Raw genomic sequence first — 14,389 nt, forward strand, 5'->3', positions numbered from 1 at the left:
AAGAAACTGCTATTTCAATTTTGATAGCATTGAATAAAATACATGTGGTATCACCTATAGTTATTATTTTACCACTTAATATATTAGTGCTATTGGGGCATATTGAAGAAGTAAACCTGACCTCAGGGAGCACATCAGAAATAAGACAAAACTGAAATTGTTTAGTAAATTTTTAAAGCATATACTCTACTACCACAGTGTCTAGCACATGTCAAACACTTGAATAATACTAAATAAGCCTATTCGGGCTCAGCACAACCTGTTAATAGAGAAAAATTATATTATTCTATGGAGAGACCACTGAGATAATTTTCACACAGATATTGATGGAATTTACAATTAAAGGGACTATGAATAAAGACTGTATCAAAATGCTGAACAACAATTAGCATGAAATCTCATCAGTGGCATAAAGCAAGCGTGCACACTTCCGGAATGGTTGGGCAGGACCCTCTGAACTTGGCTGGTTCACATCCAGACGGACCTTGGCTGTCACAGCTGGGAAAACTCAGCTCCGCGCCACGTGCCTTGCGTGATCTAAAATTGATGGCGGGATTTTAAGAGCAAACAGGAACGCACAGGACTTGGAGATATATTAGTTACGCTCTGAGAACTACCACACAATCACTTTTCCCTCAATCAACTGACCAAAGCCAGTCACACGGATGGCAAGCCTAGAGTCGAAGGGAGGGGAAATAGACCCCACTTGTTTACTGTGAGGAATTGCAGTCACATGACAGACTGTGTGACTAGAAGAAGAGGTGAAGAATTGCAGCCATTATTGTAACAACCATGCAGAATTGGGTTCTTGGGTTCTATTTCATTAGCTCCTGATCTAAAAACACTTTAAAGTTCGTTGCCTCATTGTTCAGAAAACAGTATTTTCTAGGAATATACTGTGGGTCAGTGACTGTGTTTGGCATACAAATTATTTACCTCATTTTTAAGGACAACCTAAGAAATAGGTCATTTACCTTCTTTCTTAGTGATAAAGGAGGCATTGAAAATCCCCTTTAGAGTTTTTATATTGCCATGTACAGCTCCTCTAAAGTCACCTTTTTTATATATGGAAGGGCTCCTTTCATATCACTTTTTTAAACATTATGTGCATATCTACTATTTTTGGCATCTGATTATTACTGTTTCTATTTTTTTTTAATTTAAAAAAAAATCTTGTTTATACAGGAAGAGTATATTATTCTCTTTTTATTTTTATAATTTTTTAATATGTTTTTCTTTTTTCTGTTTTACCCCAGTATAGGCAGTTATCTATAGAAGATATTTTACTTTTTTTGTTTTATAAAATTAAGTGGGATATGCAATATCAAAGATGAATCAAAGTGGATTTATGATTGTAATTACATGTTTCTTACAAGTTTGATTTTATTTCATAAAAATTTAAGTAGAAAACATTAAAGGATCTGCAAATTTTCAACTGTCCCATATTTTGAGAATTAAACTTGATAAGACATTCAGTAGGATTTAAATTTTGGAAAAAGAATTATATTCAACTTTTTTTTATGTCACTCTGGTAGTATTGTTTTTTTAAAAAAAATCAATTCATTTTCCTGGCATTATTATAGAGAAGATGCAAATGTTCAGTTTTTTAGAATTATCTGATGAACTTCAGTGAAACTCTGGAGAGCAGTGAAGATGGCATGTTTGAGTTTAATTTGATTATGTGATTATGTGTATTGTTCTGATGATACTGGTTAAATATAACCGTGACTGCAGGAGAGCTGAGTGAGCCATGCACCCACTGTCACTTTGTATCCCCTGAGTCCATGCATGTCATTTCAACAACATAGCCATAAGGCCAAAAGAGCTGACAGTTGGCTTGCGATTATTCCTGGACCTGAGGCCCCTCATGTTACAGTACTAATCAAGTCATCTCACCAACTTGTCATTAACTCAATTTGACCCATGGGAGCAGAGATGTAATCATTTTGGCAAGACTAAAGATATTATAAGATTGAAAAGATTTGCAGTTTAAAACCTTGACATTCTCAGTTCTTAACCATGGAGAAAATAATAAATGTGCAAAGCATCGTTAGGGAAAAGTAAAAGAATCTCTTCCAAAGAACACATACTGCTACGAGTTAATGCTTCCTGCTCCTCCCCCATACCTTTAACTCTCTCTCTCTCTCTAAAATCAGTTTTAAAAAAGTAAGGGCAATGTTATGTTACTTTTTTACTTACCTGCTACTTATATACGAATGGTCATAGATTTGATATGTAAATTTTCAGCCATTTTCTTTTCTTTTACCTTGATTTCATATAACCCCTTTCACTATAACTACTTTTTTCATTCCACCAACAGATGCCAATGTTTTCTTCCTTTTTATGTTTCTTAAAATGTATCTTTGTTCAAAAACTGCATCTCAATAATTTTTTGTTTTACACTAACAAATATCTTCTCTGGCAGTCAGGAAATTCACTTTCCTTGTATTTGTTTTGATAAATGGAATGGAAATCAGTCTTTGCAGTCAGCGTCTAGGGTTTCTGATGGAAAAGCAGCCAGGAGCACGAAGCCCCTGTCATGCTTCACTGTTCTTGGTTTCTGTGCATCTTTGACAAGATCTTTCTTTTTTTCGTGGCATGAGCTTTGGGACATCTTCAGTTTTCTCAGACTGACAGCTGGATAATAAGTTTTATCATTGAAAACTAATTCTGTGGAAATATGATTCCTGCCCTCATTCTTTTGTAGCCGCTAAAGCTTTTGTTTTCACAATTCTTGCGAAATAAGTAGAGATTATCACTACAAAAGGACATGAATAGTGACCTGTTTTGTCACGTGTTGTTTATAGCAAGTACCAAAAAAAAATGAATTCTCTTTTATCTGCTATCTAGAACCACTTATTAAATCATCTTACCATTGAGAGGTGACTCAAAGTCAACAGGTTTTATCTGGTTATGTCACCTTTATTTTTCCTCACCTTCAGAGCATTATGAAGTAGTTCTATATTTTATTCTATTAAGTTAAGGTAAATATTCGAAATGTAAATTATTACAGATTTAACACTATGGCTCAATCGGTTTAGCATTTAATTAAGGGCAACGAGCCTGACCTGTGGTGGCGCAGTGGCTATGGCGCTGGCCTGGAACGCTGAGGCACCCAGTCAAGGAACGTACCGCTAGGACATATTGATGGTTTTTTTGCTCCCCCGTTTTTGCTTCTCTCTCTCTCTCTCAAATCAGTTTTTTAAAAATGTAAGGGCAATGATATGTTACTTTTTTATTTACCTGCTAATTATATAATACTGGTCATAGATTTGATATGTACATTTTCTTTTATTTTACTTTGATTTCATGTAACCCTTTTTACTATAACAAGCAGAAAATAGGTTAAAAAATAAATCAGCCTGACCAGGCGGTGGCGCAGTAGATAGAGCGTCGGACTGGGATGCAGAGGACCCGGGTTCGAGACCCCAAGGTCGCCTGCTTGAGTGTGGGCTCATCTGGTTTGAGCAAAAGCTCACCAGCTTGAACCTAAGGTCACTGGCTCCAGCAAGGGGTTACTCGGTCTGCTGAAGGCCCGTGGTCAAGGCACATATAAGAAAGCAATCAATGAACAACTAAGGTGTTGCAACGTGCAATGAAAAACTAATGATTGATGCTTCTCATCTCTCTCTGTTCCTGTCTGTCTGTCCCTATCTATCCCTCTCTCTGACTCACTCTCTGTCTCTGTAGAAAATAAATAAATAAATAAACAAAAAAAAATTAGGAAAAAAAATAAAATAAATCAGAAGGAAAGAAAAATGGAATGAGAAAAGTTAGTAAGCCTAGGTGATCAACATTTGGCAGGAAAGATAAAATAGTTAATACTGACGTTTCTTCTCATTTCATTTACTTTTTTTAAAAAAATAACTTTCCCTGGGACTTATTAGAAATGAATGCTAGCTGTATGCCACTTTTGGTACACTGCTGTCCACAGAGCAGCCATGAGTTGAGGAAAGTTAAGATTCATTATTTAAAGGGTAGAATGGAAAAAAAACAACCAAGATTTATCTTACAGTTCCAGTTTTTTCATCTTTTTTTTTAATGGTCTTTCTGTCTTCTTCGCCTTCTCTAATTAATCACATGTTGCCTTAAAACTAAATTCTCTGCTATTATCCTCAGTGCTTATGTCATTGATTTGAACCGCCTGATTGATAAGTTAGGGGACAAAGTTGGATTAGTGTATATACGGAACACACAGATTTAAAAACATAGAATGATCTAGAAAGTTTAACTTCATGGTTTTTCTTTTACCATCTTTGAGCTGTTCTTGTTTTATCAGTTTGCAATGTGAAGCTACTACCCCCAATCTTTATTGACATCACACTCCTTCTTGGTCCCTTATTTTCCCCTAACACCTTGCAATATTTAGAATTCTCTGCACACTTGTAAGAACCTGTAAATTAACATTTCCATATCAGTTATTTGATCCTGTTAATTTTCTGCTCAGTGGCTTACCGTAGCCTATTAGTTGTTAAGTTTCTTACTATGACATTTAAAGTTTCCCCAACAATTATTTTTCTCTACACTATCTACTAAATCACTGGTACAACAACCAAATAGGATTATACGTGTTCCCAATTGTGTTCTGCATATTTATTCATCCTGTTTCCTCTGCTTTTCTATTACTTATTCAAATTGTGTCTATATCCATTGAGACTTAATGCAAATGTCTCCTCCATTTGACAGGTGGAAGTTATTTCTCCCTCTTGAATTGCTTTAGTATTTTATTCCACTCATATAACATTTATACTATTTTAATTATTTATGTATTTTTATAGCTTGTCATTTTTACTAAATAAGTGTTGAGCTCCTTTAGGTCTTTTATTATTTTATTTACTTTAGTACTTTGGTATCCTCTATGTCTGGCGTTATACAATTTGTATGATAGGCAATCTATTTTTGTTTCTTAATAGATTATTGTTCAAAATATTTTAATATAATTCTTTGCTACTAAAGCTCACGTTTCTGTTATATTCTTTCCAAATTTTTGCCAAAACTTTAGCTCACATCTGTTTTCTTTATTTTATTATTTTAAAAATTAATTTATTTTTATATTTATTCAGTGAGAGGAAGGGTGGCAGAGATAGGTTCCCGCCTGCACCCAGAACAGGATCCACCCTGCAACCCCACTAGGGGGCAATGTTCTGCCCATCTGGGGTGTTGCTCTGTTGCTCAGCAACCAAGCTCTACTTAGTGCCTGAGACAGAAGCCATGGAGCCATCCTCAGCTACTGGGGCCAACTCACTCCAATCAAGCTATATCTTTAGGAATTGAAAAGAGAGAGAGAGAGAGAGAGAGAGAGAAGCAAGAGGGAGAGGGGTAGAGAAGCAGATGGGCTCTTCTCCTATGTGCCCTGACCAGGAATTGAACCCAGGACATCTACATACTGGGCTGATGCTCAACCTCACAACTGTTTTCAATTCCTTATCCCGCCCTTTTTTTTTTGCCAAGAAAAGCAAAGAATGAGCAAGAACTGGATGTACAAAATTACATATATAGTAAGCCAAATAAAAACTTGAATATATAATAGAAAGTTAAAAATTGGAAAAATAACAGACCATTTAGTAAATTTCAAAACACTTTTCAGATAATGGGTTGATCTCTCCATTTCTTTACCTTCCTTCTGGTCATTTATGTTGTTGGATACAAGTACTGTTTACTGTTATGCCTCTATGTCACATTCACCTTGCTGGGATATTACTTTAAATTACCCTCAAAACAGCATTTATGCCCATCTCGTATAGAATATAGTGGGTTCTAAGCAGTATCCTTTTGCTTCCAGCTATTCTATTAAATTTTAATGATTTCAATTTAGAAAGTCAAATATTTTATTTATTTATTATCTCAAATATAATTCAATTATTGGTGAAGCACAAGAAATAATGGATCAGGGTAAGAAACTAAGGTAAATTTATTGTTGAACTCTTTGATAGAATTTTTAAATGAAATTTTTAAGAGTAGAACTGTCTCAAGTCTCTGCTGTTTGTGAAGATTGTAATACAAAAATCTGAGTGCATGTGGTTGTCAGCTAATGTGAGATCTGGTGGAATTCAGAGGAAAGGCATAGCAGAGTACCTATCACGAGTATGTATTTATGAGTATATAGATGTATGTTATATGTCTGTGTTTCTTTTGTGTGTGTGTTTCTAACTGTTACCCTGAGGTGAGAGAGCAATTATATTTCAAGTCATTATTTTAGTAATAATAGCAGTTTTCAACATTTGTTCAAGACATTGAAAAAAAATACAGATTTTAAATATCCTACTGACCTTGTAGAATGCTTCTTTGCCTATAAGAAAACTATTTCTTTTACTAATCTTTATTTTTCCATATCAGTTAATAAAGTATTGGTTAATGAAATTATGGTGGTAGTTTATACACACATGTATAGGATTAGTAAAGATATATTTTTCCTGATTTTTAAATGAGAATTTAAAATGCAATTTAAGCAACATTTCAATATACAAAATCAAAATTCTTGCACCAAGTAAACTCTCTGGACTTTACTAAAATATGTAATAAGTATATTTTTGCAAACTCTTTAACAATGTAAAAATTTAAGAATGTAGAGCTATTTTGTCTTCACAGTGCAAAAGCCAGCTAGAGATGTTTTTCAAGTTGTGTGAGAAGGCAGGGTACATGCCAGTTGAATTGTGAAAGATGATTAGAGAGAATGATTACTTGGAGAAAGAGAAATTTTTAAAGGGGGAAACTGCCAGAGTGAAAATGAGGAGCATATGAAAACAAATTCATTAATACTAGTTCAAAATAAACTACACAGAAGAGTATCGTATTTTTTCGCTCCATAAGACACACCTTACCATAAGATGCACCTAGGGTTTTAAGGAGGAAAATAAGAAAAAAAATATTCTTATAAAAAAAGGGTGTTACAATATTTAATGAAATATATCACAATTTTTCAACAATGTAAACTCAACAGCAGTATTAACAACCATTAGCACTGTCATTAACAAGTGAGAAGAGACTCTAAGTTCAAATACTCTTCTAGTTGTCCAGGAACTCGCAGCAGCTAAAAACAATGAACATTCGTTCCATAAGACACACGGGCATTTTCCCCTCCACTTTTTGGGGGAAAAATTGCATCTTATGGAGCAAAAAATATGGTAAATATTTGGTGTTCTCTCTCATTGCTGCGTGGGAAGTCTTCATACATTCGTATACTCCAGGTATTTTCTGGGGAAATCTTACATACTCATTCTAAATACTTTTAGGACAAAGTATGCCTTAACCTAAACTTGGTCACTAAATTGTATCTGCTTGTTGCCTATCAGTCAGCAAAATCACAGGTTATCTGGGAATCTTAGGATGAATCTAACTATAATTGCCCGGTCAGCTGGGAGGCTGTGGGCTGAAGACTGTTTTTAGTCTAACTATGCTGAACTGCAAGTGCCTCCTGTGGCTGGTACAATAAATGTTATCACAGACTTAGTCGTACAAAGAGATTTTTTAAATGATTAATGAGCCACATCTTTATTCCAGCATACTTATAGTACTGAAGGTGGAACACATACAACAAAAGTAATAAAATAGGGAGACCTGATACTATGAACAATGAGAAGACTGGCAGATAGCATTTAAATCCAAGCATTTAGATCCTACCAAAAGTTAATTTGCATTTATAAATAATGTATTTTTTGTAGATTTGAGGTTTTTAATTAAGTGGCCACCATAGTGTATTTCAGATTTCACATCAAGTACATAGAACTGAAATTTCACTTTGAACTAGCCATCTATATACTGTGCTGATTATTATTACAAAATTGAGATTTTAATCTCAAGAAAATTTATAAAAACACCAAATTGGACTTTTAAAATATTTTTTACACTACTGGTTTCCATTTAGCAAGAGCAATGACTATCTGTAGTGACTTAAGGGGGACCCCAACAACTCAACATGGCTTTGACCTTGATCTTGACTTTAATCTTCTTGTCTAATCAATATATTAACGTGTGTTGTGTGTTGGCTTGTTTACTATTGTAGACTTTGCAATGGTCATGACTTTCATAGAGTAATTATTTTGATTAAGTTTGATGATTAAAGTTAGTCTTGCATGAGGAAAGAATACACTTGGGAAGCAGTAATAGATGAAATCCAGTCTTCGGAGAGTTTACTTCTGCCTGCATTTTCCAACTGAATGAATATTCCCCTCCCAGTTTGGTTTGGGTGACAGTAAATGGAATGTCAGACCTGAGTGTTTCCTGGAAAAAGTTAGAGAGTGATCAAGAAGGAAACATGACAGTGGAAATATCCATATGTTTTCTTGAAGTTTTTTTTCAATATTTTTCTGCTTTGATGAACAACATCATTACTGAAGTAATAAATGTTAATTAATATCTGCGTCATTTTTTGTAAGTGGTAGTTTAGTGTTACCGTTAGACTAATTAGTATACAGCATGGCTTAGTGACATGACAAATCTCAGAGCAGAACATGTTGACTCTTATCCATTATGATGTATTAGCTAACTCACTTGCTCAATAATGACGAACAAAACGATGGGGAATGGGCAGTAATAACAGCAACAACTATAAAGCCATCATGGCCACATGTTCAGGTCTATCATTGCACCATATCCTGAGTACTATGAATTGTTGACATTTTGCATTTCACTTCTTTTTCTATCAGTAAATATAGCCATTAACCAAATTTTCTTGGATAAAATTATGAGTAAGGAAATTAGTATAAAAGATGAGTTTCATATTTTCCTGGTTTGTACATATATATCATGTTCAGTGTTTCATTTTTCTAAGATTATTCATTGTAATGTTGACAGCTTTCTGTATCTTTGGTTTCAGAACCTATGCGAACCCCCAAAACTTTAAAGATTGCTGAGATACAGGCAAGGCGCATTGCTGTGGACTGGGAATCCTTGGGTTACAACATTACTCGTTGCCACACTTTTAATGTCACTATCTGCTACCATTACTTCCGTGGTCACAACGAGAGCAAGGCAGACTGTTTGGACATGGACCCCAAAGCCCCTCAGCATGTTGTGAACCATCTGCCACCTTATACAAACGTCAGCCTCAAGATGATCCTAACCAATCCAGAAGGCAGGAAGGAGAGTGAAGAGACAATTATTCAAACTGATGAAGATGGTATGTTCATATTTTCTTTTTTTTTTTTAATGGGGATTATCTAACAAAAACATATAAATGCTTACAATTTTTCCTAGAGGACCCAGACTTGAAATGGATTCTAAAATCTGCTAAATACTCTTAATAAGGTTAACTTTGAAATTTGCCTTTATTAAGAAAGCTTAATATTTTTCATAGTAGCATCAAATACTAGATGTAACTCTAACATTTCATGAAATGTTAAGAGAAGTTGCAGCTACACAAAATGGAAAGTAATGTTTTTTCTTATCAAATATTCAGAAATGTTTTTCATGTCCCTGGCCTGTTGGCATCAGTAGAGCATTGGCCTGGTGTATAGATTTCCTGGTTTTGATTCCCAGTCAGGAAGCAACCATATGCGTCTCCACCCCTCTCTCTTCTCTCTCTTCTCTCTCTTCTCTCTCTTTCTCTCTCTTTTTCTCTCTTCTGCTCCTGCAGCCATGGCTCGAATGGTTTGAGCAAGTTGGCCCCGGAGTGCTGAGGATGGCTCCATGGCCTTACCTCAGGCACTAAAATTAGCTAGGTCGCCGAGCAGTGAAGCAGCAGATCCAGATGTGCAGAGCATCACCCTAGTAGGAGACTTGCCAGGTGAATCCTGGGCAGGGCACATGCAGAGTCTGTCTGTCTGCCTCCCTGCCTTTCACTTAATTAAAAAAAAATGTTTTCACTATTCATGGCTATGTTTTGATCACCTATTGGTAAAATGCACTTGGTTAAAAGTTTAGTATTTTGTATTTCCAAACCAACAGCAGTAGCTTTCATTTTCCTTAACATTTGAAAAGAGCACTATTTACCTATTCCCTTCATTTTTATATGGCATTACAAAAGTCTGAATATAAAAGAAGGCCAGAGTTTAAACCTAATCAGATTTTGGCAAACTATTATCTTTTATTCATCTTATTACCACCTGAGTAATTGAACCCAATTTCTATGTGTTACTTCTGAACTATTAAATAATAGAAACAAACATTTCTATTGATATTATAATATGTACACACACCAGCCGTAGCACTATAGTATGTCAGTGTGAATATGAATACATTTTCTTATTCAACAAAAATGTATCCTATAGAAAAAAAGGTGTACAAATGATAATATTCTAATAATAGCAATAATATATTCTTTTAATATAAGATATATCATTTTCAATTTTTTTTTTTATAAATGTAAGTATGTAAGGGAGGAAAGGGCTATATAGTGAATTCAGGCAGAACTGCAATAGGAGTGATGAATGAGTTTTCTATTCTGGCTTCAATAACTTTAACTTTAGCAAATCCTTTCATCCCTCTCCTTCTCCATTGCTCATCTCCATATAAAAAGTTCAAAGTAGATGGTCTCTAAGGTTTCATCCCTTGCTAAAATTCTTCTCGAATAACTTGTAGGTAATGTTTCGTATTTATTTGGGTTTCAGAAGGATAGAATTCACATCCAAGTGTTTCCAATTTCCCTCCAGCTCTGAACTTTAGGCTTAGATTTTGATGCCTATCAAGTAAGTATGAGATTGCCATGATTTCTGTCAATATACCACAATTTCTAGAAATTGTCCTTATCACTCTGACAAGCTGAAATGACCCGGGTTTGTCCTGTTGTACGTACTTGTAATAAAGGGAAGTAAAATCTCTTTAATCTCATTTAGCTCAGACCGTGAAGGGAAAAAAAATTAACATTGTCTTCAAATTATGCATGGGGCTATTCTCATATTTCTAAGACATCAAAGAATAAACCTAAGGCTTAATGACAAATGTACTTTTGCCATGTTTGAAGTAGTCAAACATGATTACTTTAGCTATCATGTTTGAATTAGCACTTAATTGAAGCATCCATATCACCTCCCTCTCCCCCCACCCCTACTTACACAGCACAGCACACCTCAACAAATGCTTATGCAAGAAAGAATGGCTAGCATAGTATTTTCATAGATGGGAAATCCAAGTGTAGATTTTAAGGCCTTGTAAAAATCTCTCTCTCATTTCACAAATTGTAATAAATATTAAAAGCCCGTATTATACTAGATAATGTGTAACCCAATTTTTTAGTAATAAGACTGTACTCACATGTTTTATTACTGGCACAAAACTTTTTTAAAAAAACACATGATTTCTTCATTTATAATTTTAGATCAAATTACATGAGTTTTGTGCTTCTTTAGCCATTCACTCTACAGCAATATGATTCATCTTGATGGTATATTTGGTATAGTTTTTACCTTACGTTTCTTTCCCACAAACCAAAGAATGCAGTCAGGATTATATAATATTTTTCATATTGTTTTAGATTGCTAAATATATTTTAGGGTACACATTTATGACTAGATTAATAATGAGGAAGTGAATTATTGTGAAATTTTAAATTATTCCCTAAATTGATCATTCGCATGACTATGTATTATTATTTAATCCAGAAACAGTGTTTTAAAAGCAAAATGACATTTTGATATCCTGATGTTATTTTAACCTCTGCTTTAAAGCATTTTCAATTAGTTTTAATGATATTGACTTATATATATATTATTTCAAAGTATAATCAGGAACTAATTTCTTCTACTATGAAGTTGTACTTATCTTTTACTTTATTTATGAGACTAGATGATTGAAGTACAAACTTTCTATGACATATTTGCAAGTAACTCAGTTTTTACATCTGCCCATGTGAGCTCTAGTTTCTACATAAAACGCTTGACGTGTCTAAGTGTTTCTGCAGGTGGGCAGAATATCTGAGTTGTCATCTATTGTTGCGAAGATTGATGGGATATGATAATCTAATTAAGTCAGTTTTACTAAATTATTGCTGCTCTATATACATAGAAAAAGAATAAATTATCAACCATCTAATAAAAAAATATAATTTCATAAGAAGAATTCTGTGGATATCCATAAATCATGACAGCATAGCTAGAATGATTTCCCACCAGAACCCGAAGGTAGAATTTATATTTAATTTATTGCATACATTTTTTAATGCATGGGTAGAATTTTTTGTATGAGATTTTGTTTTCATTTTTTTCTTCCAGCATTGATAAAGATCAATAGTAAGAAGTTGGCTCTGCAGAAAAGTCTGGTTTGGGAAAAGTTTTTTGCTATTACAAAGCTATTTTTAAGTGTACATTTATTATATTTTAAAGGTTATAATTCTTCTTTAATATAATCTTGACCCACCCCCATTTATTATTTTTTTTCTCTTTTCCATTTTGAGAGTTATAGTTTAAAGGAATTCCTTATATGCAAAAAAAAAAAATAGCTGAAACAGCTCTCAAGTAAATCACAAGCAGGGGAATAAAAGTCAGCATTCTATCTCCATTAGAAGTTGTTGATGTGGAAATGTGAAGTGACATTCGCTGCAATAGAAAGACTGCCATGATGATGGTCTCAGTAATTTTATTTTGTATTTGTGCAAATTATAGATACATATAGACATATATATATGAGAGGGCAGGGTCTCCCTTCAATTGTAGAAAGTAATTGAGGTCTTTCTTTTGTCCACTATACTTGTCCCACTGCAAGATCAGTAATATGAAACTGTCTTAGCCATAATTATTCCCACAGACTTTTTTCCTCTTATAAATATGACCTTGGGCACTTGCAGTAAATCCGATTGACAAAATAAAACTTGGGTAAGAAGAGCAGAGAAATACACACATTCCGGGGAGATTATTCTTCAACTCTGCCCCCTCTCAATGCAGAATTATGCAAACATTTGAAACTGCCCCTGCTTGTGAACAATTTGAAATACATCCATGCCATTTTATAATATTTATGTAGCAAATTGTGTTTGGTGAACACAGCTACTAATTATATACCATCATATAAAAGTTTACTAATTAACTGGCATTTTTGTCTCCTCTTTTTCCCAACAACCTTCCGTGTTTGAGAGGAATGGGAAGGTGAAGACAGACTTTTTCCTTGTTTATATTTATAAGCTTATGTCATTTGAGTAGAATGGAAATAGCAGGTATACTCCTTGAAAACAAACGAATGCTTATGGAAGCCTCAGTAGCTGCCACATCATATAGTGGCCATCTGCCTTGATAAATTACATAGTCCATGCCAACACTATGGAGCAGGCTGACTCCTACGTGCCTTTCGTTAATTTTTCCCTGAGCCCTCATCTGACAGATACGGGAACAGATCATCTGGAGTTTAGTGGTGGCAACTTTTCTGTTTACTGTCGGTTTCTTTCCATTATTAATTTATTTTTAATGTGCCAAATTATGTTGGCTGTCCCAGAGGTCATAACATCATTCATCATCTCCTTGTAGATTGAAATTAATCTTACTCTTTTGACATGTCATTCAGAATTTCTTGGTGCTGCTAGCCACAATACAATGCACTTCCTTTGATCTAGTGATTTTTAATGTATTTCATCCCTCACAAAATTGCTTTATTGAAACTACATTTTTAGATAATATCATGTGTGAAATTCACTGAAATGTTGTTACAGAAAAATATTAATTAAAAGCCAAACTTATGTAATATTGGGCCAATATTTTCTTTTCCTTTTTTTTTTTTTGTGACAAAGACAGAAGAGGGACAGATAGTGAGAGATAGACAGAAGGGGTGAGAGATAAGAAGCCTCATTTCTTCATTGTGGTACCTTAGTTGTTCATTGATTGCTTTCTCATATGTGCCTTGACTGGAGTCCTACAACAGAGTGAGTGACCCCTTGCTCAAGTCAGTGACCTTGGACTCAAACCAGCAAGCTTGGGCTTCAAGCCAGCAACCTTGGGCATCAAGCTAGCAAACTTTGGGCTCATGCCAGCGACCATGGTGTCATGTCTATGAGCTCGTGCTCAAGCTGGTAAGCCCGAGCTCAAGCCAAGGGACCAGGTTTCAAACCTGGGTACTCTGCATCCCAGTCCAACGCTCTATCCACTGCACTACCGACTGGGCAGGTGAGGTCAATATTTTCAATCAAAAAATATTTTTAAACAAAGTGAGAGGATATAGTTTTAAGCATTAGCAAAACAAGCAGTATGTGAATACATGGTAACTATATATTTAAAAATATATATATATAAAAATATATACAATAACAAAAGTATCTTGTGCCTTATATTTTGTCAATAGAGGTTGACCTGTCATTCATTGCTGCCATTGGGTATTAATTGTTATATGACATTTGCACATAAGGACTGGGATGAAGGTTCTTCAAATCTTGTCAGACCACTTGACACTTCAAAACTAGTTATTTGGATTGTTGAGTGATAAACAAGTATAATATAAAACTGTTTTGATTCTTAGCTTTGAAGGAGTGAAT

General features: G+C 34.5%; 1 protein-coding gene across 6 annotated transcripts in view; it reads left to right on the forward strand.

Moving 5' to 3' along the window:
- Positions 1–14,389, forward strand: part of PTPRK (protein tyrosine phosphatase receptor type K) — a 573,924-nt gene that overhangs the window by 436,084 nt on the left and 123,451 nt on the right. For all 6 annotated transcript variants that reach the window (XM_066373278.1, XM_066373272.1, XM_066373275.1 and 3 more), the window contains exon 8: positions 8,816–9,118. In XM_066373278.1, coding sequence (XP_066229375.1) covers positions 8,816–9,118 — 303 coding nt within the window. The remainder of the gene's footprint in view (positions 1–8,815; positions 9,119–14,389) is intronic.

This window comes from Saccopteryx leptura, chromosome 3 (assembly GCF_036850995.1).
Source record: "Saccopteryx leptura isolate mSacLep1 chromosome 3, mSacLep1_pri_phased_curated, whole genome shotgun sequence".
NCBI lineage: Eukaryota > Metazoa > Chordata > Mammalia > Chiroptera > Emballonuridae > Saccopteryx > Saccopteryx leptura.